Source organism: Pteropus medius, unplaced genomic scaffold (assembly GCF_902729225.1).
Source record: "Pteropus medius unplaced genomic scaffold, Ma_sr-lr_union100, whole genome shotgun sequence".
Classification (NCBI taxonomy): domain Eukaryota; kingdom Metazoa; phylum Chordata; class Mammalia; order Chiroptera; family Pteropodidae; genus Pteropus; species Pteropus medius.
Genome location: NW_024350927.1, coordinates 4,746,068 through 4,758,199, shown reverse-complemented (window position 1 = coordinate 4,758,199; position 12,132 = coordinate 4,746,068). Strand labels below are relative to the sequence as shown.

Here is a 12,132-nt window from a genome sequence, read left to right as displayed (position 1 = left end):
TAGCAAAAGGACAGACACCCTTCCTTGGAGAAGATACTGCTCTAACGAGTTCATGTAACCTGAGCCAGGCACCCTTGTGCAATGCACAGCATGCACAACACTTTGTAGTGGCTTGAAGTACCAGGTACTCGATAATTACTTGTTGAAAGAGGAAAGAAATTAATGAATTTAATGCCGACGAAAACGCAGAGATGTTTATCTTTGAGTCAATTAGGGCCAGCCTTAGTCACGCTCTGGGGAAGGCAAGAGCCAGGGGAAGCCACTTTCACTTTTAGCAATCACCCTCCGGGGAGTGGCTCGCGGGCCCAGGCCCGGGAACCGGTCCCACCCACCCTTCCTCTTCTGGGGTACAGACTGAGGTATGAGGAGTGGCCCTCGCAGGGGCGGGGGCTTGGTTAGGAGGAGCCTGGGGCTTTCCCGGAGGCAGAAAGAAGCGAAGAGAAAGGATGGATCCCGGCTGCCGAGCCGCCTGGCGGGGAAGATGCGTTCGGGAAACGAGGTCCTCTGGTTCCCGTGGCGCGACTCGGGCCCTGAGGACTCCAGACCCCCTTTCCCGTGGCCCGCCGTCCGTCCCGCGAGGCCAAGGTCACAGCCCGCTGAGCCCCAGGGGGGCGGGCCAAGCGCGGCGCGCGGCGCGTGACGCCGGCGCGGGGCGGGGCGGGAGCGGAAGGCGTCGGTGAGACCGCAGGGTCCAGGCCTACTTGGGGGTTCATCCCGGCGAGGCGCCCCACCCGGCGCCCAGGTCGTGGCCCGGTGAGGAGACGGGCAAGGGGGCTACAGGCGCGGGTGGGGGGGGTGGGCCCCGGGGCATCAGCTGAACTCGCGGACCCTGTCTCGGGCGGAATGAGTCTCCCGGACTGGGGGCGGGGGCAGGGGGCGGGGGGCGGGGGATCTGGTGGGGTGGGCTGCGGCGGCACGCGGGAGCCCACTGAGTGCGATGGTGGAGCTTTAAGGGCTGGCGTGATGGTTCCACCCCTCAAATACCCCTGATGGGTTTATCCTATCCACTCCCCCCTGGCAGTCAGGCTTCATGCCAGGCCCACGAAGGACAGGAACTAAGGTTTGGGGGAAGTGATAACAGGCGACCAGAGCCAAAGACCAGGCATTAGACCCCCCGGTGAGGAGCTGTTCCTCCCTAACTCAGAGCCCAGCGACTTTTGTCTCGTGTTTTTAGAAGTTTAAACATTGACAGGTTTCATATTTTAAAAAAATTTAGTGTTCCTCCTGAAAAATTCAGAAGACCTGGTTACACAGTTTTTTTTGTTTTGTTTTGTTTTTCTATCACAGTATTTCGCATACGCGTCTTATGTATCTGTTTATTGCTTTTTCTCTGCTATGCTAAAATGCTCCTTCCTGGGCAGGAGCCAGAGTGTGTGCCCACCCTCATTTTTTCCAGGATGGGAGCTTTAAGAAGACTATGAACTGCTTCTTTGTCCCAGTCTCTATGGAGAATGTCCTTCCCTCCCCTCACCCACCTAGGGGATCTGCTTAGAGATCTGGATTACCAGAATCCCCCAGGCAAGATTCAGGACACAGTGAGTGGTGGCACACTGTACATTCTTCAAAACCCTTAGCAGTTCAGATACAGAGAGAGGCAGGTGTTCTTGGGGACAAGTTGCTCTACAACTACTTTGGTTTTGCTTTTGCTTTAATGGCAGAAGTGTTGTTAAATGATGCCCTGCACTAAATGCTTTACTTGTACCAGCTCAGCCCAGCCCCGCCCAGCCCTTCTGAAGATGGGACAGGTAACCCCTCATTTTTACAGCTTCCCAGTCACTGCAGACCAGGATTCAAACCCAGGTGGTCTTGCTCTGGGGCCCTCCATCAGCTTTTTGGTATCTGGGCATTTCAGAGTGGGCTCTGGCCTGACACCGACCCCAGAACTGTGTATGTTCGCGGGATGAGGTGCTCCTCACTGGAACGTTGTATCACATCTGGCTTTCAAGCCAAAGTAAGCAATTTGGGGAGAAGGGGTTGGTTCCTCAGCACTAGCCCCACGACTTAATGAAGTTGTGTCCTAGTCTGGGTGTGTAATAAAGATCTTATATTATTATTATTATTTAAGATTTTATATTATAAGAGTGAATTCCCAGCATTAAAATATCACCTAACGGAGCTCACAGACAACAGTGGGGGCTGAGCAAAAACAGTGTTCACCAGGCTTACCAACTTAAAATTATGCAATACTTTTTTAATGGAAGAGGCCTCAAAAAATTAGTCCCTAAACACTTTAATACTTCTTTTGCAGTCTTTCAAATGTGTGTGACATGCAAGCACCCCTTAGGCCTGCTATGTGCTGGAAGGATGCTCAGATGCTCCCGGTCTAACACCTCCAGTTTTGCAAAAGCAGGATGAATGTTCCCTGGCCCACATCCCTGGGGAAATGAGGGGCCCATCCCCTTGGTCAGGGTTCATAACCATGGTTGCCCCCCCCACAGGCCTGTGTGTGCTTCCCACCCACCCCAGCCATGGCCCTGTTCAGCATCAACGAGCTGCCAGAGAACTTCCTGCTGGAGGTATTCACGCACGTGCCCGCCCGCCACCTGCTGCGCTGCCGCCGGGTCTGCAGCCTCTGGCGTGACCTCATTGATGTCCAAAGTCTCTGGAAACGCAAGAGCCTGCGTAAAGGCTTCATCACTAAGGACTGGAATGAGCCTGTGGCCAATTGGAAGATCTTCTTCTTTCTGTGCAGCCTCCGCAGGAACCTCCTACGCAACCCATGTGCCGAAGGTGGGCTGCTTCCCTCCCTTCCCGGAACCTCAGGGCCTTTGCACTTGCCATTCCCACGCTAGCTGGAATATTTCCTCAAACCCTAATACCCATCGTGTACCCTTGGTTCCTCCTCATTCTTGAGTTCTCAATTCAGAGACCTGCCCTGGTCCATCTGAAAAAAGCGCTCTCTACCTCGAGCATATCACCCCCATTCAGTTCCTTCATAGCACTTTTCATAACCTATAATTACCTCTTTACTTGTTTTTTTTTTTCTTTTCCTCTGCCACTAACTTCAAGTTCCAGGGGCCTAATGGATCTTGCTTGCCTCTCTCCACCCAGTGCACAGGGATGCCTTCATATAGCAGGTGCTCAAGAAACGTTTGTCGAATGGATGAACAACCTGCAGGTCCACCTTTCCCCCTTTGGTTCAGTCCAAGCTGCCTAATGTTTATGGAAGGCTTCCCTCGTGCCAGGCACTACTAGTCTGAGGTCTTCACAAATGTAATTATAAACAGATGAAGAAAATGAGGATTTTGAGAGGTGGCTGCAATCACATAATTTGACACCTGTTTAGCTCAAAATGTTCTGTTGTATTTGCCAGGGTTTTTTTCCCTTTGTTAGCACCTACTGCGTACCAGGCACAGTGCTTCTTGTTGGGGCTACAGGAGCGATTGGTTAAGAAGCATAATGTGTACGCTTAGAATCCCTTCGTGTCTATTTTCTCTATCCTCATGTGGATCCCAGGAGTTGGCCAAATTAAGTAGGATTGGCTCCCTTTTATAGATGGGGAGCATTAGTCTCCACGATGAGTGTCTTACCCAAAGATCCAGAACTGCCCAGCTGCTGAAGGCCCCTCTCAGGAGCCCCATAGACAGTGCCCCAGACACTCAATCTCTCCACCTGCCCCAGATTCCACTCAGAACTGCCCAGCCGGGCGCCAGCTCAGCTCACGCAGCCCTATAGAGCCAACCTGCAGCCTTGCCTTGGGCCCTGGGCCCTGGGCCCAGCAGCACTCAGCCCGGCCTCACTTAGCTCTCCCCTTGGGCCTACGCTCGGTGCAGCCCAGCTCCTGAATTTCTGTATTACTCCTCTGGTTCTCTACTGGGGGGACCCCAGGCACCTGGTGAATAGATGTGGGCTCCTGGCAGAAGGGAAAAGGGAGTAATTTGGAAAAGCTCCCCTGGTGATTGTTCTAGAAAGCCTTGGTGAGAAAGACTGTTTTCTAAGGTCTTCTCAGCTCAGTTTGAAGGGGGAGATCAGAACCTGCCTAGCCAACCTGGTGAGGTTCCTTCCACGGAGGTGGGGGTGACAACATGCCACCAACCAGAGGGTGCCTGTTCTTCCAGTTACTCTCCCTCCTGTTCTGGGCAGCAGTTCCCATGACCAACAAACCTGTAAGTTGGTCGTCAACCCCCTCAGATCTGTTACTTGGTTAGGGTGTTGGGGGAATGTCAATCATCAAGTAAGCCGTCCGAGTTGGGACAAACTCACATTACCCATTAAGAGCAGAAGTACCATCACGGGCCCCTCATCATTTAATGTTTTGAGAACCGAAACTTGGGTGTTTCCGAGAACCCTTTGGCAATGTGGAAGTGAGGAAAGGTTGGTTTAGGATTTCTGGCAATACTTTTTCCAGCTTCATGTTAGGAGCCAAGCTAATCAGGGACAGAGTGGGAGGGAGAGGGTCCAGATCAGAGCTGATACGGTGTGGACAGGTGGGAATGTGCTGGAGCTTTGTAGGGGCGCTGCGAGGCCTAGTCGGGTGCGCACCTTGAGATCTAAGCCTGAGTCCTGCCTTTCACCCTCCCTCCCAGGGCCAGGTGGGGAGGACCAGCCTGTACGTTTACACCGGAGCTCACCTCGGCTTCTGTTTCCTAGACGATATGACTTCCTGGAAAATTGACTTCAATGGGGGGAACCGATGGAAGGTAGAGACCCTCCCTGGAGCCCACGGGACAGATTTTCCTGACTCCAAAGTTGAGAAGTACTTCGTCACATCCTTTGCGTAAGACAGACTGAACCTAGCAGGCTGGGGGAGGGGAGCGGGGAAGAGGGTCAGGACACTTTGCCAAACCCTAGGCCTATGTCAGGGTCTCTCTATGAAGTTCGAGGGAGCTGTCTCCAAATGCAGCTCAGAGCCTGCTCCTTCCTGGAGCAGGAGTAACTCAGTGGCTGGGCTAACAGGCAGTGGGGGGTGGAAATCTATGTAAGGAGGCCGGGGGCCCACGGGGCAGTTAGGGTAAGGCAGGGGTGTCTACAGGCTGTCCCTAATCTAGGAATGTGAGTCCACAGAGGTGCCCTCCTTGGGGCCCCAGAGGACTGGGCCTATGGACGGATCAGATGTCGCCCAGGCTCAAGGGGGTCAAACTCCCCGCATGTTTCTCTTGGGCCTGCACCGAGGTGGGGGCCAGAGTCAGAACCAGCCAGTGGCTGAACCATCCACCTGGCTCTGGGCCATGCAGAGCACACCTGGGAGTGCAAGCCTTTCTTTCTGCTCCCCAGCTTATGCCTCAAGTCCCAGCTGGTGGACCTCAAAGCTGAGGGCTACTGGGAGGAGCTGCTGGACACGTTCCGGCCTGACATCGTGGTTAAGGACTGGTGAGTGGGGCCAGTGCCCGAGTCTCACTCTGCATCCTTTCTTCTTCCTGAGAATGCCGAGAGGGAGTGCCTACTCTGTGTCCAGTAGTGTCTTAGGACAAGGGCACCGCCCCCACTGGGGACAGACCCAGCACTTGCTCATCCAGCAGCACCTCTCAGCCTCCCCACCAACCTATGTCAGCAGGAGACATTAACCCCAGTTTACAGATGAGGAGACTGAGGCCTCTAAATGTTGTCACGAACAGGCACTGGAGCAACAGAGACAACCAAGACCCAGCCTCCCTGGACCTTGCAGATGCTCACATGTCTTATCTGCCTCCCCTGCCATTCATCTCACAAGTTCCTCAAGCTCCTTCTCTGTGTAGAGCTGTGACAGGCTCTGCCTTGGCCCATGGTAGAAGCAGGACCCCAGGTCCAGCCAGGCCTCAGGGCCACCATTCTGAGGGTGGAGGGGTAGGGTTTGGGGGGTGTGCAGAGCTAGGGGGACAGGCAGCAGGGCCGAGCACAGGGTGAGCTCTGTGCAGCCCCACCTCACAGGCCACCCCTTGAATCTCCCATTGAATCCTCAGCCTGGTCCATTGTAATATACAGGTGACACAGCTCTGACAGCCCCAGCCTTTCTCTCTAGAGAACCTTTTGCTTTTTAGGGTGACATTTTCACTGAGACACCCAAAAGGGTTGCCCCTTTTCATACAAGAGGTAACTGAGGCCCAGCACAGATCTGCTGGGGACACAGGAAGCATGGATCGTGGGCCTCAAGAAAGGCACAGGGGAATGCAACTTGGAGCTCCAATTTGCAAGCCTGCTGCCTGCCCACCTCCAGGGCCACCTACCCTGTTTTGGGGTACACAGTCCTGAGCCCCATCATCCCCCAGGTTCGCCGCCAGAGCAGACTGTGGCTGCACCTACAGCATCCGAGTACAGCTGGTCTCAGCCGACTATATTGCCTTGGCCTCCTTCGAGCCCCCACCTGTGACCATCGATCAGTGGAATGATGCAAGGTGGAGAGAGGTGAGGCCTCACCTGCTTGCCTGCCACCCACTTCTCCCAGGGCCCACAATGCCCCCAGCTCTACCACCTGGAGCTCCTGCCTTCTGGCCTGGACAGTTCTCTGCTGCAGGACCTGGCTCCTCCTTTCTCCTCTCCATTTAAGTGGTCACCCCATCTCATCCCCTCCCCAGTCCTGGTGGTCACTTCCTCACCCCTCCCTCCAGGTCTCCCACACCTTCTCGGATTACCCTCCAGGCGTCCGCCACATCCTCTTCCAGCACGGGGGCAACGACACCCAGTATTGGGCAGGCTGGTATGGGCCCCGCGTCACCAACAGCAGCATCATCATCAGCCCTAAGACAGCCAGAAACCCAGCGCCATCCAGTGCTCAGCCCGAGACGATGCGGGAGTAGGAGGTTGCCCACTCACCCTCCCCACCTCCTTTCTACAGGCCTTTCTGACAGCCATCAGTCTGTCATCTGACAGCCATTTATCCGTCCTCCGTCCAAGCCAGCCTATAGTGGGCAGTGAGAGCCCCTGCCTCAGGACTTCCTGCCCAGTTCCAAGCTTGGGCAAACCCACCAATTTATGGTAACTTACTGTCACGTAGCTCTGACATTTTGTCATAATAAATTTTTTTCTGTAGAACCAGCCTGGGGTTGGATGTAGAAGTGAGAGATAAAGGGGTCCCTGGCACTTTGGTAAGAACTAGCTCCAGGGTAATTTGGCTGCACCTGCCCCTCCCATTCCAGTTAGTGACAGCCCAGGTCAGCCCTTGGGGCCCCTTTATTGAAACAACTCACAGCACAGTATTTGAGACAACAGTGTTGGCCAGCTGAACCCCAGGAGACTGAGAAATCGAGGTCCCAGCACCCTTCCTGCCCTCCTGGGGAGATTTCCTCCATGAAGGTAACCAGACCTGAGCAGCCCTGAGCTGGAGGGTGGGCAGTCCATACATAGAGGAAATAAGAGCACTTGGAATCAGGGTGGCCCCGCAGCACTGCCTTAGGCGGGGGGCCCCCAAAGTCCAAAAATGGTGGCGTCGGGGGGCGGGGGCAGACACACCCTCAGCTGCTTTTATGAGCTCGTTCTTCCACGTAGAGCTGCATCTAATAGATAGGAACAAACAGCCGTGTTAGATGGACAGGGCACCTGTGTGGGGGCCTGCGAGCACTTGGCAGGGTGGGCTTGCATGGCCAAGCCACGGGTTCAGGGAAAGGGGATGGATGGAAGGAGCCTTACGCCAGATGGTCCTTGGTAATCTCCCCCGGGCCTTGTCCACAGGCTCTCTGGCAAGCCCTTAGCACACCCTAAATAAAGTTTGCCCAGTCCGCATGCAGCTCACCTTTAATATGTCTGATGTCATGGTTTTTAGGGGTATCAGCCGGGGGTCATGCATGTGGACGTCCTGCTCATCTGCCAGGATCCAGGGGAAGTCCTAGGGAAGAAATCGAGGGGAGGAGGGGAAAGGGGCTGACATGGCCTGCTCTCACTTTGCTTCCCTCTCCCCGTCCAGAGCTGGGGTCCTCAGACTTCAGAGAGCATCAGAATCACTAGGGAAGTGGATTCCGAGGCTTTTCCACCGGACAGGCCAGATCTGTAGGTGGAAGCTGGACTGGGAACCTAAGTGGTTTAACAAGCCCCAAGTACTGATTCTGAAACTGGTGGGCAAGGATCCCCTCCCTGGAGAACCCCCACTGAGCTGGCAGCCCCAGCATATGGCCCCACCCACTTCTCAGCACTGAGTGCCCAGGTGGAGCAATGGCAGGTGTGTGGTCACATGGTTTACACGATGAGAACCTACTGGGTGCCAGGCTCTGCCGTAAGCAATGTGATGAGTGCACTGGCCATGGGCAGCACCCCTGCCTGCTCAGATAGCCTCCCAGCTATCTCCCTGCCTATCTGCCTAGGTCAGTCTCATCTCACCTTGATGACCTGGATCTTCTCCATATTGCGAGTGGCAGCTTCCCTCGTGTGCACCAAGACTGTGAAGGTACAGCCTGAAGAGGCAAGAGTTTAGTCAAATGGGCACAGTCTGTTCCCATCTCCCTAGCTGGTCTGGCAGCCCCATGGAATAGAGTGTAAATCAAGTGCTAAGACAAGACACAGTCAACAGGGAGATGAAGCCAGGGTCAATCAGGGAAGCTTCCTGGAGGAGGTGGACTCTCAGAGGGATTCTAAAAGCCAAGAAGGAAGAGACGAGGCTTGGTGCAGTCAAGTAGGGACTTGAGAACACAGACCAACCTAAGGTAGCCATGGAAACACTCAAGAGGAGGTGGAGGGTGAGCACACCTGGGGGGTTGTGGTCCAGGACAGCATCACAGACACTGATCTTCAGGATGAAGGCTCGGAGCAGCTGTTCCACATGAGACAACAAGGAGTCTGAGCTGGAAAGAGAGGGGAGGAGGGTCTCCCATCACACTGGTGCCCCTGTCCTACCAGTAGGCAATCAACCCTGGAAACAGACCTGGGGGCCCAGAGCCCCTCCAGTGCTTCTGAGAGTGTTGGCTTCTAAGGGCCCGGCTGCTTGTCTGCACAGTAAAAACCACCTGGGGAGTTTAAAACCAATGCAGAGCCCCATTAAGTCAGGATAGGGGGTGGGGTGTAGGGAGCCCCTGTAGGTGGTTCTAATGCGCTAATGTTCTCCCAGTCTGAGAACCAGGACGCCAAGCCAGAAGGGAAAGGGTTTGCCCAAGTCTACGCGGCAAGTAGGAACAGTCTATTGCCCTGACCTCAGCATAGAAAGCCAGCAGTTGACCAGCCAACACACCTACCCAAGGTCAACTTCAAATTGACTATGGACTACACACTTGACTGGGAAGTCAGGACACTGGGTCTGTGTCTCGGCTCTGCCACCATTTGGGTGACCCTGAGTAGCTCATGTCACGTCTCTTCCATTTATAAGATGAGGTTGGGACTAGCCATTCGCCAGTGCTGTGGTTTCCCAGGTGTGACATGGGGATCACCGCATAACCTGTGTCAAGTCCAGAGACCACTCGGCAGCCAGCTGTGACTCGGCCACTAACAGGCCCTGTTAGGTTGGCACACCTTGCCTTTCTCCGTTCAGACCTTTACCAAGGCACTCAGGGTAAAAGTGAAGGTATTACTAGGGACCTCACACCAGTTAGCAGGTGGACGGCAGAGAGGCAGCTCACCTGATGGACAGCAGCGGGGGCTGGGTGATTTCAAAGACAAATTTTTCCACTGGGCGGTGCTCTTTGTCCAAAATTACCACCACCACTTTCTCCACATCATTCTGCAAGGACAGGAATCCCCTGCTCCAGAACTGGGTGCCCCACCCCCAGAACCCCCTTCCTGCCCAAGGGAGGATGGGATGGGGAAGGGTGCACTCACAGCCCTGCTCGGCCGCAAGGCCAAGGATCCCGAGTCCAGAGGTTTGAGAAGTTCAACTAAGCACCCCCAGACACGAGTAGTACAAGCTGAGGGGAGAGAATTCCTGGGCCCCATGGGGATCCCAACACCATGAACATGGCCCACATGCCCTGCGGCCTGCACCTGGGCTGGGGTGGTCTCTGGAGTGCAGGGAATAGGCTTCTGGATGCTAGTCATGGGACCCTGCATGGCCCCAGCATCATCTCATCCCATATTGGGGGTGAGGTGGGCTGGGGGGCCTGGCACCCTCACCTTCTCCAGGAGCGGCTTGACACAGTGCAGCGTGTCCTGGATATACTGGTTCAGCTCCGGGTGGCAGGACATCTGCATACAATGCCATGATGCCTGGTGAGGCCCGCAGCACCAATGGGAAAACCACCCAACACCCCCTCCAAGAGCCCAAGGCTCTGTCTGCCTTTGGAGACAGGCCTAGCAGTTCCCTAGGGGGTCACTACCCAAGGGACCAACTTCCCATCACAGGGCTAAAAACTCTGAATTATCCACGCAGGAGAAATTAGAAGATAAAAATTCAGTCTCAACATTAACAATTAATATAGCATTGGGGGTTCCTAATGTGGGCTCCACAGGCTTCTCCAGAGTCTAAGAAGTCTCTAAGTTGTGTGTGTTTGGGCATATGGACACTATTCTGGAGAAAGGATCCGGAAATTTAATCAATTTTCAAAAGTTAAGAATCTGGAACTAAGAAGCTGTGTGGCCGCAGGTAAATTACTTCTCTGACCTTTAATAAACTTCATCCATGAAGCTCTCAAAGAAAAACTGAGGAATGAGTTAAGTGCCCAGTACAAAGTGGGGCCTCAGTGCTTTTTTCCTTTTCCCTGTACATTCTTTAAGCTTCCACCACCTTCCAGTATTCAGTCATTATTCTAATGCTTACTGAGTGCCTTCTAAGATGCCAGCACTTCTGGAGCCTAGGGATAGAGTAGCTTAATGGCTTTGTCTCCCTTTTAACCTACAATTAGGGTAAATGCGCGCAGAGAAAAGGTGCCTGAGGTTTACAGGAATCCCCTCCCCAAACCAACCATTCACCAGCATCAAGAACTCTTTTAAAATACAACTCTAATCCGAGAACCTGGTCCCTAACTTCTGGAGGGAAACTCCCAGTTCAGAGGGGAGGAAGGAGCCACTTCAGTGAGGGGTGAGAGATTGTCAGACTATCAGCTGCTGCTGGGACCTGAAAGGCAAGGCCAGGCTGCTAGAGAAGGAAGGGGCTGGGCCTGAAGGTGGAAGAGAGTTTAAAAATCCACTCTCTACCCACTCTGTGATTAGGGGGTGACCTACTGGCCCCAGTCCGGCTGTGGGGGCTCACCTGGACAGGCACATTGTACTTCTTACGCTTCTGGAAGATGCCCACCGGGTACACCTCGCGCACGTAGAGGATTAGGTGCACAGCCACCTCCAGGAACTCGCAGAGTACATCGGCCACCACTGCGAGGGGGCAGAACCTGATGCGCTTGGGAAAGACTTCTGGCCCAGGCCCTCCCTCGCCCCCGACCCCGGGTCAGCAGGTCCAGCCTCCCTACCTTGGCCAAAGTTGAGGTCCTGTCTCGTAAGCGTGGTCATCCTTCCCGCCACCTAGGGGATGGGACAGGAGTGGGGGCTAGTTCCAAAGGCCCAGGCTGCTGACTCTCCTCTCCGCCTGGGGGGAATCAAGGCAGGACACTCCCTGCACATAGAATCAAGGGAGCTGGGAAGGAACCCCCACGCTGACGTCATAGCTCGAGGTCATCAGCTGCACTTCCATCAGCCTTTGTCCACTGCCCCCCCACACCCGATGTCTCGCGGGGTAGGAAAGGCCAGAGCTTTGCGGGCAAAAGGGATGCAAAGAAAAGAGCTGGATGCGCAGGGCCAGGAGCTTAAAACGGGACACGCGGAAAGCGAAACTAGGCTGGAATAAGACTCTCCCCCTTGCCTGGCTGTATCCCTCCCAGAGAGAATTCCGCTCCTCTCCTCTCTCCTGGTACCGGTTCTGGCCTCGGTTCCCGGGTCGGGGCCCGGCCCCGGCGCGGGAAACCACCGACCCGACCACTTGCACTCGCAGCCCAATCCGCGCGGCCCGGACGCAGCTCCGTGACGTCCGCCGCGCTGCAGCTGGTCCTAGCGCCCGCTTTCAGGCCACGCCCACTCCGCGCACCGCCCAAGGGGCCAAGGGGCGGGGCTTGGGAGGGGCGGGGCCTGGCTTCGGCTCCGGAGATCCCCAGGGCCGAGTGGGAGGAGACAGTGCCGCGCCGCCTTTCAATTTTGGGTTGGCGCGAAAAAAGACAGTTTTAGTCCCCATGTCGTATCGCTACGGATCTTCCTCCCCAGGGTATTACGAGGCGCGCTAAGGGGTTGGGTACGTGTTGCTGGTGAGGACCATGTGGAGGTCACAGCTGGGAACTTTGGACAGCGACATCTACTGCTAACTCCGGAGTCGCCATC

General features: G+C 55.0%; 2 protein-coding genes across 12 annotated transcripts; one reads left to right on the top strand and one right to left on the bottom strand.

Annotated features, from left to right (window-relative positions):
* The first annotated feature begins 285 nt into the window (after nt 1-285).
* On the top strand, nt 286-7,635 carry FBXO6 (F-box protein 6). Of its 7 annotated transcripts, none has more exons than XM_039842210.1 (7): nt 659-753; nt 1,397-1,535; nt 2,439-2,730; nt 4,591-4,717; nt 5,215-5,310; nt 6,186-6,321; nt 6,525-7,635. In XM_039842210.1, the coding sequence occupies exons 2-7, from the start codon at nt 1,452-1,454 to the stop codon at nt 6,711-6,713; spliced, it is 924 nt and encodes a 307-aa protein (XP_039698144.1). In that variant the 5' UTR covers nt 659-753; nt 1,397-1,451; the 3' UTR covers nt 6,714-7,635. The 7 variants fall into 7 exon arrangements, with proteins under 7 accessions (XP_039698148.1, XP_039698149.1, XP_039698144.1 ...); XM_039842211.1 differs by lacking the exon at nt 6,525-7,635 and adding an exon at nt 5,556-5,722 and having other exon boundaries at nt 6,186-6,319; XM_039842214.1 differs by lacking the exons at nt 659-753; nt 1,397-1,535 and adding an exon at nt 286-359.
* Nucleotides 7,069-11,818, bottom strand: MAD2L2 (mitotic arrest deficient 2 like 2). Of its 5 annotated transcripts, none has more exons than XM_039842227.1 (9): nt 11,676-11,818; nt 11,235-11,350; nt 11,021-11,139; nt 9,946-10,017; nt 9,456-9,556; nt 8,593-8,687; nt 8,227-8,300; nt 7,646-7,738; nt 7,069-7,409 (listed from the first exon to the last, which is right to left on the bottom strand). In XM_039842227.1, exons 2-9 carry the CDS (start codon nt 11,272-11,274, stop codon nt 7,368-7,370), a joined length of 636 nt encoding a protein of 211 aa, XP_039698161.1. In that variant the 5' UTR covers nt 11,275-11,350; nt 11,676-11,818; the 3' UTR covers nt 7,069-7,367. The 5 variants fall into 5 exon arrangements, with proteins under 5 accessions (XP_039698161.1, XP_039698162.1, XP_039698159.1 ...); XM_039842228.1 differs by having other exon boundaries at nt 11,235-11,286; nt 11,676-11,773; XM_039842225.1 differs by having other exon boundaries at nt 11,624-11,756.
* Nucleotides 11,819-12,132: the final 314 nt, after the last annotated feature.